A 15,977-nucleotide genomic window follows, 5' to 3' on the forward strand; every position below is an offset into this window, starting at 1 on the left:
GACTGCATTTGAAGAAACTTTCAAAGTACTTGACATTTCCCAGATTGACTGACCTTCATGTCTTAAAGTAATGATGGACTGTCGTTTCTCTTTGCTTACTTGAGCTGTTCTTGCCATAATATGGACTTGGTCTTTTACCAAATAGGGCTAGCTTCTGTATACTACCCCTACCTTGTCACAACACAAGTGTTTGGCTCAAACGCATTAAGAAGGAAATAAATTCCACAAATTAACTTTTAACAAGGCACACCTGTTAATTGAAATGCATTACAGGTGACTAGAGTGTGCAAAGATGTCATCAAGGCAAAGGGTGGCCACTTTGAAGAATCTCAAATATAAAATATATTTAGATTTGTTTAACACTTTTTTGGTTACTACATTAATCTATACGTGCTATTTCATAGTTTTGATGTCTTCACTATTATTCTACAATGTAGAAAATAGTAAAAATAAAGAAAAACCCTGTAATGAATAGGTGTGTCCAAACTTTTCACTGGTACTGTATATAACTTGCACAATGAGATGCACCTCTTTGTTGCTTTGGTTTTTCATGCAACATTTATCACTGTTTTGATTAGGTTTACATTATGCAGAATTTGTTAATGAGTATGTTTTGTCTTTTGTTTTTCAGATCCTTATGGGGCTGTGGACACGAAACAAACCCTCAGTATTCTACATAAAATACTTCAAGGTGTAGAATACATTCACTCTAGAGGAATCATACATAGAGACCTGAAGGTATGTTCTTTGCAAGTGTATATTATTTAATTTCATAAGAAAAAGAAGTGCACCATCAAATAATAACAAAGGAGGTTTTGCCGCTCTCTGATGAGATTGATCACGTGTGAACCTCTCCATATCTCTGGAGGTTCATTGAATATGTTGAGGTAATGTGTGTTAAAATGTAAAAGTAACATGCTGTAGCCTTCATCTCCTTGGACAGGAGGAGTTAGACTCCTTGAGGCATGGTGAAGTCCTCCGTATTGGGAAAGCGGGGGAACCGAGGTGGGATGTCATCACCCTCCTTAACAAACATGACATCACATGCGTTTTCCCAATGGTTAAACACAAAGTCATGCACCCTGTCTGGTAGTACCTGCTTCAGGCATTCTCTACCATGACTCTTCCAATAGCGTTGGTAGATGTGGATCTTACATATGTCCATGAGGCTCCTAGGCTGCTGACACAGGTTCAGTAGCTGGTCCCGCTGGTCAAAGTACTCTGGGAGCATTAAAGAGCTGGGCAGGTGGCCATCTCTGTTGCTGATGGTCAGGGGGTAGGTCATGGTGAGGAGCTTCCACAGCAGAGAGGTGTGCCTCAGGTTGAGCTTCTGATCCAGGTACAGGAAGAGGCAGTTTTCCCCTGCGGTTGTCAGCTGGTTGATGTCCGCTCCATACTTCAGGAGGAGCACCACCACGGCCTCGTGGCCACCGTTACAGGCCTCGTGCAGGGCCGTGCGCCCGGCATGGTTCACTGTGTTCGAGTCAGCCCCCTGATCCAGCAGCTCAATGATACAGCCCAGGTCCACTCCCAGGGCCTTCACTGGCTTGTTGGTCGCCGCCAGGGCAGCCAGGTGGAGGGGGCTGTTACCTGACTTACTCATCACCTTCAAAGCAAACTATATTTAAAATGTGCACTTATAAACATCAGTATGCTTTCACCAGAAACATTCCTCAAAGCTTGACAGCAGGAGTTGAAAATGGGTTACGTAAAACACAAATAACAAAGAAACTAAAAACCTTGTTGACGTCGGCCCCAAGCTTGATCAGGCTGGCTGTCATTTCTGTATTGAGGATCCCGGCAGCCATATGCAGTGGCATCATCCCAAAGTGGTCGATGGTGTTGATTTTGGCGCCGTGGCTCGCCAGGATGCTGATAGCGGGCAGGGCTCCGTAGCGAACGGCCAGATGAAGCGCGGTGTGGCGGCCGTCACTATCCACCTAGAATTTTGTAATTGTATTTACTATGGATCCCCACTAGCTCTTCCTGGGGTCCGGCAAAATTAAGGCAGTTATACAATTTTCAAAAACATTACAAAACATTAATTACAGAATTCACAACACTGTGTGCCCTCAGCCCCATACTCCACTACCACATATCTACAACCCAAAATCCATGTGTATGTGTGTGTATAGTGCGTATGTTATCGTGTGTGTGTGTGTGTGTGTGTGTATGCATGTGCCTATGTTTGTGTTGCTTCACAGTCCCCGCTGTTCCATAAGGTGTATTTTTACCTGCATTTTAAATCTGATTCTACTGCTTGCATCAGTTACCTGATGTGGAATACAGTTCCATGTGGTCATGGCTCTGTAGTACTGTGTGCCTCCCATAGTCTGTTCTGGATTTGGGACTGTGAAGAGACCTCTGGTGGCGTGTCTTGTGGGGTATGCATGGGTGTCTGAGCTGTGTGCTAATAGTTTAAACAGACAGCTCGTGCATTCAGCATGTCAATTCCTCTCACAAATACCAGTAGGGATGAAGTCAATCTCTACTTTGAGCCAGGAGAGATTGACATGCATATTATTCATGTTTTCTCTCTGTGTACATCCAAGAGCCAGCCGTGCTGCCCTGTTCTGAGCCAATTGCAATTTTCCTAAGTCCCTCTTTGTGGCACCTGACCACATGACTGAACAGTAGTCAAGGTGTGACAAAACTAGAGCCTATAGGACCTGCCTTGTTCATAGTGCTGTTAAGAAGGTAGAACAGCGCTTTATTATGGACAGACTTCTTCCCATTTTAGCTACTGTTGTATCAATGTTTTGATCATGACAGTTTCTAATCCAGGGTTAATCCAAGCAGTTTAGTAACCTCAATTTGCTCAATTTCCACATTATTTATTACAAGATGTAGTTGAGGTTTAGAGTTTAGTGAATGATTAGTCCCAAATACAATGCTTTTAGTTTTTGAAATATTTAGGACTAACTTATTCCTTGCCACCCATTCTGAAAATGCAGCTCTTTGTTAAGTGTTGCAGTCATTTCAGTTGCTGTAGTAGCTGACGTGTATAGTGTTGAGTCATCCGTATACATAGACACACTGGCTTTACTCAAAGCCAGCGGCATGTCATTTAGTAAAGAAAAGTAAGGGGCCTAGACAGCTGTCCTGGGGAATTCCTGATTCAGCAAAAAAAGACACATCCTCTCACTGTCATGTGTAAATATTTGTATGAACATAACAAGATTCAACAACTGAGACAAACTGAACAAGTTCCACAGACATGTGACTAACAGAAATGGAATAATGTGTCCTTGAACAAAGGGGGGGGTCAAAATCAAAAGTAACAATCAGTATCTGGTGTGGCCACCAGCTGCATTAATTAAGTACTGCAGTGCATCTCCTCATGGACTGCACCAGATTTGCCAGTTCTTGCTGTAAGATGTTACCCCACTCTTCCACCAAGGCACCTGCAAGTTCCCAGACATTTCTGGGGGGAATGGCCCTAGCCCTCACCCTCCGATCCAACAGGTCCCAGATGTGCTCAATGGGATTGAGAGCCGGGCTCTTCGCTGGCCATGGCAGAACACTGACATTCCTGTCTTGCAGGAAATCACGCACAGAACGAGCAGTATGGCTGGTGGCATTGTCATGCTGGAGGGTCATGTCAGGATGAGCCTGCAGGAAGGGTACCACATGAGGGAGGAGGATGTCTTCCCTGTAACTCACAGCGTAGAGATTGCCTGCAATGACAACAAGCTCAGTCCGATGATGCTGTGACACACCGCCCCAGACCATGACAGACCCTCCACCTCCAAATCGATCCCGCTCCAGAGTACAGGTCTCGGTGTAACGCTCATTCCTTCGACGATAAACGCAAATCCGACCATCACCCCTGGTGAGACAAAACCGTGACTCAAAACCGCGGCACTTTTTGCCAGTCCTGTCTGGTCCAGCGATGGTGTGTTTGTGCCCATGGGCGACGTTGTTGCCGGTGATGTCTTGTGAGGACCTGCCTTACAACAGGCCTACAAGCCCTCAGTCCAGCCTCTCTCAGCCAATTGCGGACAGTCTGAGCACTGATGGAGGGATTGTGCGTTCCTGGTGTAACTCGGGCAGTTGTTGTTGCCACCACACCTGCGGGACAGGTACAGGAGGTTCAGATGTACTGATCCTGTGCAGGTATTTGTTACACGTGGTCTGCCACTGCGAGGACAATCAGCTGTCCGTCCTGTCCGTCCTGTCTCCCTGTAGCACTGTCTTAGGCGTCTCACAGTACGGACATTGCAATTTATTTTCCTGGCCACATCTGCAGTCCTCATGCCTCCTTGCAGCATGCCTAAGGCACGTTCACGCAGATGAGCAGGGACCCTGGGCATCTTTCTTTTGCTGTTTTTCAGTCAGTAGAAAGGCTTTTTTGTCCTAAGTTTTCATAACTGTGACCTTAATTACTACCGTCTATAAGCTGTTAGTGTCTTAACAACCGTTCAACAGGTGCATGTTCATTAATTGTTTATGGTTCATTGAACAAGCATGGGAAACAGTGTTTAAACCCTTTACAATGAAGATCTGTGAAGTTATTTGGATTTTTAGGTTCCTAAAAAAGGGACGTTTCTTTTTTTGCTGAGATTATTTGGCAATATCAGTCGTTTTTGTAATGAATGAGCCATCTGATTTAATGAATGATGAAGCTGAGTTTGCCATTTTTCCCAAAATTTAATTTAAGGTGCTCCAAAGCTTGGATCAAAATGTGGCTTAGGTGGTGGGCGTGGCCATGGCCAATGATGAGGTCGCCAGCCGTAAAGTTAGGAGGCCCTCCGGTTGACCGCAGTGACACAATTTTTCTGTTTTAAAGCTATTTTCTTGCAATTCTACACATTTGGCCATGGCTTATGGGCATTTCCATCTAAAAGGACCCATGAGCATCAACATGTGAAGTTCATAAGAGCATTGGGTGTCAAATGGGTTTGAAATGATAGTTGAGTCTATATAGTTTTGGGAAATGGAAAAACCTTCTTAAACCATTTTCCATCTTAAAAATTAGGCATGAGTAAAAGCTTTTGATTTCTGGATAAACAGATGGAAAATGGGTCTTAGAAAATATCTACCAGAAAAAGCCTTAAAAGTTATCAAAAATACATTAAAATACAATAATGTTGTCATAAAGAAGATCCCTGCCAACTAATATCAACACTTTTATATTTAGTTTTGGAGAATTTGTTTACCTTCTGTAAGTTTAAGAAATATTGCCTTGCAATTCCGTTACCAAAAACCGGCATATCTTTAGGATATTTTCTAATTTTTCTCCCTCATGAGGAGGGAGGATAATGTAAACAAAAGTAACAAGTAATGGTAGACCTACCAATTAGTTATAGTGATTTTACTGATATCAATTTTGTTTATGAATTATTAAGTGATTCAAACTCGTAATTCCATTACGTAATTGGTAATGGACATTCCCAAAAAATCTGTAACGGATTTACTGCAACTGAATTGGCTACAATGGGAAATCAATACAGTCACAAACCACAGTTGGGTCACATGCTACAGTCCTCCCTTTCAGTGCCATACTGTTATGTTCAGCTCCCTACTCTTTTCTTTGTCTTTCTGTTGGTATAACCAAGAATGTTAAAACAGTCTGAGTATGGACAACCCCTCTCTTCTCTCTCTCTCTCTCTTTCTCTCTGCTTATCTCTCACTCTCCAGTTAATGTCACCTCTTCCAGCCCTTACTGACACCTACCCATGAGCCCCCTCTCTTTCTGTAATTATGTTACCGTAATTCCACTTCACTTAGTGTAGTTAAATAACCAACATTTATTTTTCAAACTGTCATAGCTGACACCCTGTTCTTTCAGCAGACATCTTTGAATCTTAATTCAGAGCAGATATTTAAGAATTTTTTGAAAATGTTGTTGCATGAAAACTTGAAGGGGATTTTAAAGTAATTCTGCACAGTTATTCCACCAAATTTAGTTTTTGTGAACTAAGTGCATAGAGTTGTATGGTTTTTCAATGGTTTTTGTTTGGCATACATTTTAAAGTGAAAACAGAGTCAAAGCGTAATTCTGTTACAGTGGAATTGCCCTTATGTTATCTGAGTGATTCAAACATTATAGCAAAATCAATGGGGGCCCTATGCCATGACAAAAATACTCCTTAATGTATAATTTTTTAAATGTGAGATTCTCCCCGACTGTCTAGCTTTTATTTGGGTGATTGTTAGTTGTCAAAGATTATCTTATTAAAAATATGTAGGTCCATTACCTTTTCTACATACTTCATCTGGTTTTAGTCGTTTTAAGTTTACACTTAAAAACGTTTTTCAGTTTTTCCATCCCCAAAAACATTTTTTATTTACTTCTTTACTCTATGGACAACCCAAAACTTTTCTATGCAGAAAAAACCCTGTTTATGACTTCTAGTTTAATTCCAATTGGCTGCGTTTAGACAGGCAGCCCGATTCTGATCTTCTTTTGACAAATCTGAATAAGATCTGATGTGAAATGATCTAATGTGATTGGTCAAAAGACCAGTTAGTGGAAAAAAATAGCAGAATTGGGCTGCTTGTGTAAACGCAGCCCTTTAGGCACAGACCTTGGCTCAGCTTGAACCCTTGGGTGTAAATTCAAAACGGACAATAAGATCAGCATCTCTACAGGCAACTTCATCATGCTTTGTGTTTACCCTTGAATAATTGGGGTAGTATATGCATCATGTTTTCAACATAGGGATGGAACAATTTTAGATTACATTTTCAATCAACCAATCAATCAATTACCTCTGCATTGATGTTGACTCCGTGGTTGCAGAGCACCCTGAGGCAGGCCTCGGCCCGGTGCTGCATGGACATCATGGCCGTCTCAAACTTGGTGCGTGGCTTGGGCCAGGAGGCCAGGATGGTGGGCCAGTGGGTGATCACCAGGTGCAGGGCGTTGCGCCCTCGCTGGTCCCTGGAGGTCGCAAGGAGCACATGGGGGAAATGGTCTTGTCAGAATGGTTTTGTTTTGCTGGTGGTGATTTTTTTTTTCACATAAAAGGAGATTACTGAGACTTGTGGTGCCACTTCCAAATACTGGCATTACTCATAGAGCTTTTTTCATGTTTTAGGACATTTGGAATGGTCATGCTGGAGTTTAGGGGTGTAACTCAATAGTCTAATGTGATCCTGGACAACACCCTGTCGTTCTCAACTAACATCAAGGCGGTGACCCGTTCCTGTAGGTTCATGCTCTACAACATTCGCAGAGTACGACCCTGCCTCACACAGGAAGCGGCGCAGGTCCTAATCCAGGCACTTGTCATCTCCCGTCTGGATTACTGCAACTCGCTGTTGGCTGGGCTCCCTGCCTGTGCCATTAAACCCCTACAACTCATCCAGAACGCCGCAGCCCGTCTGGTGTTTCCCGAACCTTCCCAAGTTCTCTCACGTCACCCCGCTCCTCCGCTCTCTCCACTGGCTTCCAGTTGAAGCTCGCATCCGCTACAAGACCATGGTGCTTGCCTACGGAGCTGTGAGGGAACGCACCTCCGTACCTTCAGGCCTCTGATCAGGCCCTACACCCAAACAAGGGCACTGCGTTCATCCACCTCTGGCCTGCTCGCCTCCCTACCTCTGAGGAAGTACAGTTCCCGCTCAGCCCAGTCAAAACTGTTCGCTGCTCTGGCACCCCAATGGTGGAACAACTCCCTCACGACGCCAGGTCAGCGGAGTCAATCACACCTTCCGGAGACCACCTGAAACCCCACCTCTTAAGGAATACCTAGGATAGGAAATAAAGTAATCCTTCTAACCCCCCCCCCCCCCTTAAAAGAGTTAGATGCACTATTGTAAAGTGGTTGTTCCACTGGATATCATAAGGTGAATGCACCAATTTGTAAGTCGCTCTGGATAAGAGCGTCTGCTAAATGACTTAAATGTAAATGTAATGTTGCTTAGTTATACAGAGCAGCATTATCGTTCGAAAGCTCTAATATGGTCATCCCTTTTCAGTGTATGACTTAAACCAGTGGAACCTGTTCATATAGGGATACCTGATCTCCGGGTCTGCCCCAGCAGAGAGAAGGCTCTCAAGGCTCTTCACTCTCCTGTAAGATGCAGCCAGGTGGAGGGGGAGAATTGCCAAGCCCTGTAGGCAATGAGCGAGAGAGAACTTGTTTAAAGACTTAGAAAAACATGTTAGGAATGCTAAATGTTTGTTACCGAACAGGCTGGGGGACATCTGGAGGTCAGGGCCCCCAGATAGCATATTAACACGTCATAAGCATGGCAAAATGTGTAGAATTGCAGGGAATTAGCTTTAAAACTGCACAATTTTCTCTCCGCCTCGTGGCAAAATGTGTACAATTACAGGAAATTTGCTTTAAAACAGGACAATTTTCTCTCATTGTCATGGCAAAATGTGAAAAATAGCATGAGATAAGCTATACAACAGCACCTTTTTCTCTCTGCCTCATAGTAAAATGTGTTGGAGTGCATGAAGTTTGCTGTTCCCTAACTTGTTATGTATTGTATTTTATGTATGTTGTATGCAACATAGATTTTGCAATGGATATTTGAACGAGAGGGATAGCTGGGCCCAAAATCTGTATTCTCCAGCAGGTGGCGTTTTTTTGGTACTTTTTCTTCGCTCACAAAGCGAGGAGTTTTTGTATTGGAGGTCAATGAGTGTCGAATCTGGTTAACAAAAAATGGACTGGTTTATTTGCTATGTATGGCTTATTTGATCGAATATAAATTTCGTAATGCGTAACTTGTTACGAGTGTAGAGATAGATATAAGTAGACCACTTGACATCCTGGCAACATTTAGAAAACACTTTATGTCGGTGTTGTGCCTGTTGTTCACACGCGTATCAGCCCCTCATTGGCTAGAATGGCCCCACTTCAGTATAATGGCTAATCTATGAGTAAACTAAATAACGTGGCTATTACGCATGCTCAGTTTTGGAGGTCTGGGAGTTTTTGGTTAATAACTCCAGATTGCAGGAAATATTTTGTATCATACCGTTAGAGAATACCATGTCTGAAGTTTTTATTGTGGGTTACCTTTGAAAGGATTTCATGAAGAAGTCCCGTTGTTCTTAAATCGATGTAAAAGTTGGACCCCCGTTTTTGGATCAAATCGTTAATACGCGCCAGGTCTTCTATCAAGATTGCATCATATAATTCAGCATCTGAAAAGTTGACGTTCGTATCCATACCCCATAGCTAGAAGATCAAGGTCCTACTAAAGTGTGCGTTCGCTTTGCTCTACATTATTGAAAACTTACACGTTTTAAGGCTCTTTGTAAATGTCAGTTATCGTGAAATGCTGGTTTTCAGCCTCAACGGTAGCCTCTGAGCAAACAGTAAATTCCAGCGCTGTACTCTGTCAGTGCTCTGATATTTTTTCTCAAGAAGGCAGTAATAAGCACGTTTGGAAACGTCATCATGCATCGCTGGTGACAGCTGTCGATATGATGATGTTGGTGCCTCTCCTATGGCTGATTCCACTGACGAAAATAACAACCTGTATGTAATATTACGCGTAGGCATATCCTACCTGAGCATTTTCATGATAATAATAAGAACTTTATTTGTAAAAAGAATAATAATTTAAACAACGCATAGACGTGCCATATAGTCCTACTGCAGCTGATAGTTATTCCCTGTGAACGATTTAGAACTTTGAGGGGCCTATATATTTAGGCTAGCGAAAATGGCATGTTTTTCAACACTTACCTGTCTTTGAAGTGTAGAAAAAACAGTACAGTATTTCCAAATCTGAACAGGCTCATTGACAGGGTGAGATCTTAAAAGCTTGATAATACTAGACACATCTCCTTTGACTATTGCTTCGTGAATTTTAAACTGCAAATGATCAAATTCACCGGGGACTCCATCGCTGAATCTGATTTTCTTATTAAGCTGTAGTTTATAATGCATGCAATAGGGACTAAGGCATGGTTTGTTACTAATATTACCCATTTTAAATAAAAAATTAAAGTTAAACAATATACTAAAGCAGTAACGTGGCCTACAGGTAATGACAAAATAGAATTACGCATTGTATAGAAGAATCCCTGTTTTAGAATCTCCTGTAGCATTATGACCTCACACTCAACATAAAAATGGGATATTATGTGAATATTTTACATTTTGTATGATTTTGATTTACAGCCCAGGAATATTTTCCTGCATGGACATGACTGCCATGTGAGGATTGGAGACTTTGGACTGGCTTGCAGGGATATAATGATGGATGACAAGGAAAAACCACCCTCCACCTCACAGAACACTGGTGAAAAACTGATTTAATCTATTCTTCTAATCTGTCTCTGTCACCACAAGCTCAATGGTTGTTACAATATATATGTAAACATTTAACATCTCAAGAGATGTATACAATGTATCAAATCAAAGTAGATCCATTGTACACTTGTGTCCATGTGTAGTTCTTGAAATCACCAGAAGATGGTGCTATGGGTTTGTGTAACTAAATCCCTTTTATGGCATTGCACTGAACTTGACCCACACATTTCCCCTGGCTGGCTCTGGTCCTGTGTGTGTTCTTGATATGCTTGTAATCTTTCTGCAGGTTCCTCTCACACCACTGGAGTGGGGACATTTGTTTACGCAGCACCTGAACAACTGGAGGGTTCCCACTATGATTCAAGGGTGAGTCATCTCCATAATGTCAGAAATATATACACTACCGTTCAAAAGTTTGGGGTCACTTAGAAATGTCCTTGTTTTTGAAAGAAAAGCAATTTTTTTGTCCATTAAAATAACATCAAATTGATCAGAAATACAGTGTAGACATTGTTAATGTTGTAAATGACCATTGTTTTCTTTCAAAAACATTTCTAAGTGACCCCAAACTTTTGAATGGTAGTGTATATAAACTCAGCAAAAAATAACCGTCCTCTCACTGTCAACTGCGTTTATTTTCAGCAAACGTAACATGTGTAAATATTTGTATGAACATAACAAGATTCAACAACTGAGACATAAACTGAACAAGTTCCACAGACATGTGACAAACAGAAATGTAATAATGTGTTCCTGAACAAAGGGGGGGTTAAGTACTGCAGTGCATCTCTTCCTCATGGACTGCACCAGATTTGCCAGTTCTTGCTGTGAGATGTACCCCACTCTTCCACCAAGGCACCTGCAAGTTCCCAGACATTTCTGGGGGGAATGGCCCTAGCCCTCACCCTCCGATCCAACAGGACCTAGACGTGCTCAATGGGATTGAGATCCGGGCTCTTCACTGGCCATGGCAGAACACTGACATTCCTGTCTTGCAGGAAATCACGCACAGAACGAGCAGTATGGCTGGTGGCATTGTCATGCTGGAGGGTCATGTCAGGATGAGCCTGCAGGAAGGGTACCACATGAGGGAGGAGGATGTCTTCCCTGTAATGTACAGCGTTGAGATTGCCTGCAATGACAACAAGCTCAGTCCGATGATGCTGTGACACACCGCCCCAGACCATGACGGACCCTCCACCTCCAAATCGATCCCGCTCCAGAGTACAGGCCTCGGTGTAACGCTCATTCCTTTGACGATAAACGCGAATCCAACCATCACCCCTGGTGAGACAAAACCGCGACTCGTCAGTGAAGAGCACTTTTTGCCAGTCCTGTCTGGTCCAGCGACGGTGGGTTTGTGCCCATAGGCAACGTTGTTGCTGGTGATATCTTGTGAGGACCTGCCTTACAACAGGCCTACAGGCCCTCAGTCCAGCCTCTCTCAGCCTATTGCGGACTGTCTGAGCACTGATGGAGGGATTGTGTGTTCCTAGTGTAACTCGGGCAGTTGTTGTTGCCATCCTGTACCTGTCCCGCAGGTGTGATGTTCGGATGTACCGATCCAGTGCAGGTGTTGTTACACGTGGTCTGCCACTGCGAGGAAGATCAGCTGTCCGTCCTGTCTCCCTGTAGTTCTATCTTAGGCGTTTCACAGTACGGACATTGCAATTTATTTCCCTGGCCACATCTGCAGTCCTCATGCCTCCTTGCAGCATGCCTAAGGCACGTTCACGCAGATGAGAAGGGACCCTGGGCATCTTTCTTTTGCTGTTTTGCAGAGTCAGTAGAAAGGCCTCTTTAGTGTCCTAAGTTTTCATAACTGTGACCTTAATTTCCGACACTAAGCTGTTAGTGTCTTAATGACCGTTCCACAGGTGCATGTTCATTAATTGTTTATGCTTCATTGAACAAGCTTGGAAAACCGTGTTTAAACCTTTTACAATGTAGTTATTTGGATTTTTACGAATTATCTTTGAAAGACAGGGTCCTGTAAAAGGGACGTTTCTTTTTTTGCTGAGTCTGTATATATATATATATTTCTTGTTATTATGATATATGTATTTTTTGTTATGTTATTTTTTTATATTTAACCATTCTTTAACTAGGCAAGTCAGTTAAGAACAAATTATTATTTACAACGATGGCCTACCCTGTCCAAACCCGGACGATGCTGGGCCATTTATGCGCCGCACTATGGGACTCCCAATCATGGCCAGATGGAATACAGCCTGGATTCAAACCAGGAACTGTAGTGACGCCTCTTGCACTGAGATGCAGTGCCTTAGACCGCTGCGCCACTCGGGAGCCCTAAAGATAACAGCACAAAGGGCAAGAAGGTAGAGACCACAATGCATCACGGGAAGTAGCCACAACTGTCAGTGTCCATGATTGAGTCTTTGAATGAAGAGATAAAACGGTCCAGTTTGAGTGTTTTTTTGCAGCTTGTTCCAGTCGCTAGCTGCGGAGACCTTTTAACAGAATGTGGCTGGCAGAACGGGTGTTGTATGAGGAGGATGAGGGCTGCAGTAGATATCTCAGATAGGGGGGACTATAAATAAACATCAACCAGTGGGTCTTGCGACGGGTATACAGAGATGACCAGTTTACAGAGGAGTATAGAGTGCAGCGATGTGTCCTATAAGGAGCATTGGTGGCAAATCTGATGGCCGAATGATAAAGACCATCTAGCCGCTCGAGAGACACACAAAAATGACTGGGCACAATCACTTTTGCACTTTTCTACATAAAACAAACTTTTATTGAATTGTAATGATGATAATATAACATTTTTATTTATAAAGTAATTGATACACAGTAAATCAAAAATATTTGTATCACTATGCCTTTTCTTCTCCTATGCAGTCAGACATGTACAGTATTGGAGTGGTGGCCCAGGAGCTGTTCCAGCCCTTTGGGACAGAGATGGAGCGTGTTCAGAAGCTAGGGGACCTCCGTGAGGGGAAGGTCCCAGACTCCTTCTCCCAGCGCTGGCCTGTCCTGGCCAAGTACATCACACTGCTGACCAGCAGAGACCCCACTCTAAGACCCAGCGCCACACAGCTGCTGCAGAGCGAGCTGTTCAGCAGCAAAGACATGGTATGGATGACTAGGCTGGCTGGGAATGAGACTGATAGTTTTAAGTTTTATTAGTCGTATGTACAGGATACACATAGTATACGCCGTTGAACGAAATGCGTACTTGCAGGTTCCTTCTCAACAATGCAACAGCAATAAGAAATAATAAAAGATAAGAATACGAACATAAAGTAAATGGCTCAGTAGAATAGAATAAACATTTTAGCATAAGTACTGAACAACAATATAAAAGCAACATGTAACAATTTAAAAGATTTTTCTGAGTTACAGTTCATATATGGAAATCAGTCAATTGAAATAGTTTTATTTGGCCTGGGCCTGCCTGAGAGGGCATAGGCCCATCCACTTGGGAGCCAGTCCCAGCCAATCAGAATAAGTTTTTCCCACAAAACGGCTTTACTATAGAGAGAAATACTCCTCCGCAAAACTTGACACATCTGTGGCATTGTGTTGTGACAAAACTGTACATTTTAGAATGGCCTTTCATTGTCCCAAGCACAAGGTGCACCTGTGTAATGACCATGCTGTTTAATCAGCTTCTTGATATGCCACACCTGTCAGGTGAAGGGATTATCTTGACAAAGGATAAAATGCTCACTAAAAGAGATGTAAACAAATTAAATTAGTGCAATTTATGGAAAATTTCTGCAATCCTTTATTTCAGCTCATGAAACATGGGACCAGCACTTTACATGTTGTGTTTATATCTTGGTTCAGTGTATAATATGGGAAGGCACAGTTTATTGTCCAATATTTACACGTGTCAGAAAGGAGGGATTGGGAGGCAAGTGTTTAAATTGTGCAGTATTAGCAATAGAAAATAAAATTATTGTAGCAGAAATTGTGATGTGAGTGAGTGCATGTGTGCTAAGGTGCGGAGAGTAAGTGCAAGTGGTCAGTCCAGTTCAAGTGTTTATCAGTTTGATGGCTTGCAGATAGAAACTAGCCTACCGTTACACTTTACACTGAGCTTCACTGGGGTCGGAGCGCCGTAATGGTTATATAAGACACAGCGGAGCTGGCGCAGGAAATGGGTCGGAAAACGTACCTCAATGCAGAAATGTTATCTTTATCCAAACTTATACATCGAGAAGATTGAAATACTGCTAGTTTACTGTCCCTTTCGTACTCATGCTAGCATCGCGTTAAACAACAAAGGAGCTGATTGGCTGACACTGCCATTCCAGAATGACTGCAGTGGCTACTGCTAGCTAGCATGAGGACGAAAGGGACAGTAAACTAGCAGTATTTCAATCTTCTCGATGTATAAATTTGGATTAAGGTAAAATTTGGAGTACAGTGGCGTTTTCCGACCAATATCTCGAGCCGGCTCCGCTGTGTCTTAATCTAACAATGATGGAGTTCAGATCCTGGTGTAACTCAGTGTAATAAAGCATAATGGTAATGTGGAATCTTGTGGTTAAGATATAAACATTCTCTGAGACAGTTGGTATCAGTCCTCATGCCCCAATACTGTCTGCCCGACCGTTAGGGATTGAACAGCTCATGACTAGGGTGTATGTGTTTGATGTACTTGTTGTATTTCTGCTTGCCATGATATTTACACTGCTATTGTACAAGCTCAACCACATATGATTCAAATGCTAGTAGCATCGCTTGGCTATAAGGGTTTGACCTGTGTCACTTTCAGCCACATGTTTAATCTGGTGCCAACTACTGACAGAAAATATCAGGAGAAGAGTGTTACACATTGGAGATGTTTGATCTGTGATACCAATGTCCCTCTTCTCCTTACAGGTTATCCATGACTTGCAGAGAAGGGTTAAAGAGCAGGAAGATGAGATAGTTCAACTCAGGAGACAGATCAGACAGCAAGCATCCCATTACACGGACAAGACCTGACGTCAACCATCTCTGCCCATCTTCAAACATGTTATATTTGGCCCCTTTACCTTACCAAATGTGAATAATTTAGTGCAAATGGTTGAATGTGTGTGGTCTCTCTGCCTGGATGTAACAATTTGACTATAAGTTAAAACTGTAGAATAAATCATTTAATTTACACGTATCTGAGAGTCTGCAGACATAGTATCTAGTCAAGATTCATTTACATAATTTGTGGTAGTGATTTAACATACTCATATGATGAAGGTAATCAAGCCAATAAGACTGGGTTGTTTGTTTGACCACCCTTTAATTGTAGGTAATTAAGACACTCACTCCTGTTAATTATTGTTATGCATGCCTCACAGTCATGAATCATCTGGGAGTACAGTTGTATAAGCTTTGCTTTCAAAGTAAACATACCAAATATAATATATGCATACAAACTCTCCATCAGCTGTGTTAAAAAAAATACAGTATAAAGACAAGTCGAGCACGGTATTCACTACACAAAGGTCAGACGTGTACGTGCTTTCTACGACTCATATGTACACGTTCCACACGGAGCCTAAGCGAATCAAGAGTTGCCTTTCTTCGGTAGTACCCGGATTTGCCCGTGGGGAAAATAGCTACGTCATTGTTCACCGACGGACTACCCCGCTTGAAATAAGAAATGGACCTACACGAATAATACATTTATGGAAAATTACAGGTAAGGGCATTTCTGTTGTATTAAATACTTTACATTTGAGTTATATATTCGGAGAATTCTAAACAATTTAACCTATTGGGTTTTGCTGTAGTTGG

The 15,977-nt window shown here is 42.5% G+C and overlaps 3 protein-coding genes across 6 annotated transcripts in view; 2 read left to right on the forward strand and 1 right to left on the reverse strand.

Annotated features, from left to right (window-relative positions):
* The window catches only part of LOC111967950 (eukaryotic translation initiation factor 2-alpha kinase 1), a 39,804-nt gene extending 24,450 nt beyond the window's left edge, over positions 1–15,354 (forward strand). For all 4 annotated transcript variants that reach the window (XM_023993414.2, XM_070444944.1, XM_070444943.1 and 1 more), the window contains 5 exons: positions 632–738; positions 10,095–10,215; positions 10,513–10,592; positions 13,092–13,325; positions 15,084–15,354. In XM_023993414.2, coding sequence (XP_023849182.1) covers positions 632–738; positions 10,095–10,215; positions 10,513–10,592; positions 13,092–13,325; positions 15,084–15,188 — 647 coding nt within the window. In that variant the 3' untranslated portion in view covers positions 15,189–15,354. The remainder of the gene's footprint in view (positions 1–631; positions 739–10,094; positions 10,216–10,512; positions 10,593–13,091; positions 13,326–15,083) is intronic.
* Positions 746–9,134, reverse strand: LOC111967951 (ankyrin repeat domain-containing protein 61). Its single transcript, XM_023993416.2, has 5 exons — positions 8,982–9,134; positions 7,968–8,062; positions 6,715–6,886; positions 1,740–1,940; positions 746–1,606 (listed from the first exon to the last, which is right to left on the reverse strand). The coding sequence occupies exons 1-5, from the start codon at positions 9,132–9,134 to the stop codon at positions 950–952; spliced, it is 1,278 nt and encodes a 425-aa protein (XP_023849184.1). The 3' UTR covers positions 746–949.
* A 343-nt stretch (positions 15,355–15,697) lies between the features above and the next one.
* Positions 15,698–15,977, forward strand: part of LOC111967952 (ubiquitin carboxyl-terminal hydrolase 42) — a 35,246-nt gene continuing 34,966 nt past the window's right edge. Inside the window, exon 1 of the mRNA XM_023993417.2 lies at positions 15,698–15,882. The gene's annotated coding sequence lies outside the window, so the exon portion shown is untranslated. The remainder of the gene's footprint in view (positions 15,883–15,977) is intronic.

This window comes from Salvelinus sp. IW2-2015, linkage group LG8, assembly GCF_002910315.2.
Source record: "Salvelinus sp. IW2-2015 linkage group LG8, ASM291031v2, whole genome shotgun sequence".
NCBI classification, from domain to species: Eukaryota; Metazoa; Chordata; class Actinopteri; order Salmoniformes; family Salmonidae; genus Salvelinus; species Salvelinus sp. IW2-2015.

Excerpts from the sequence above, each read along its gene's own strand:
- LOC111967951 (XM_023993416.2), bottom strand. The coding sequence starts at position 9,134 with ATGGATACGAACGTCAACTTTTCAGATGCTGAATTATATGATGCAATC. Across the intron at positions 8,063-8,981 it reads TTCATGAAATCCTTTCAAAG|GGCTTGGCAATTCTCCCCCT; the intron begins GTAACCCACAAT and ends CATTGCCTACAG. Across the intron at positions 1,941-6,714 it reads GAGTCAACATCAATGCAGAG|GTGGATAGTGACGGCCGCCA; the intron begins GTAATTGATTGA and ends ACAAAATTCTAG.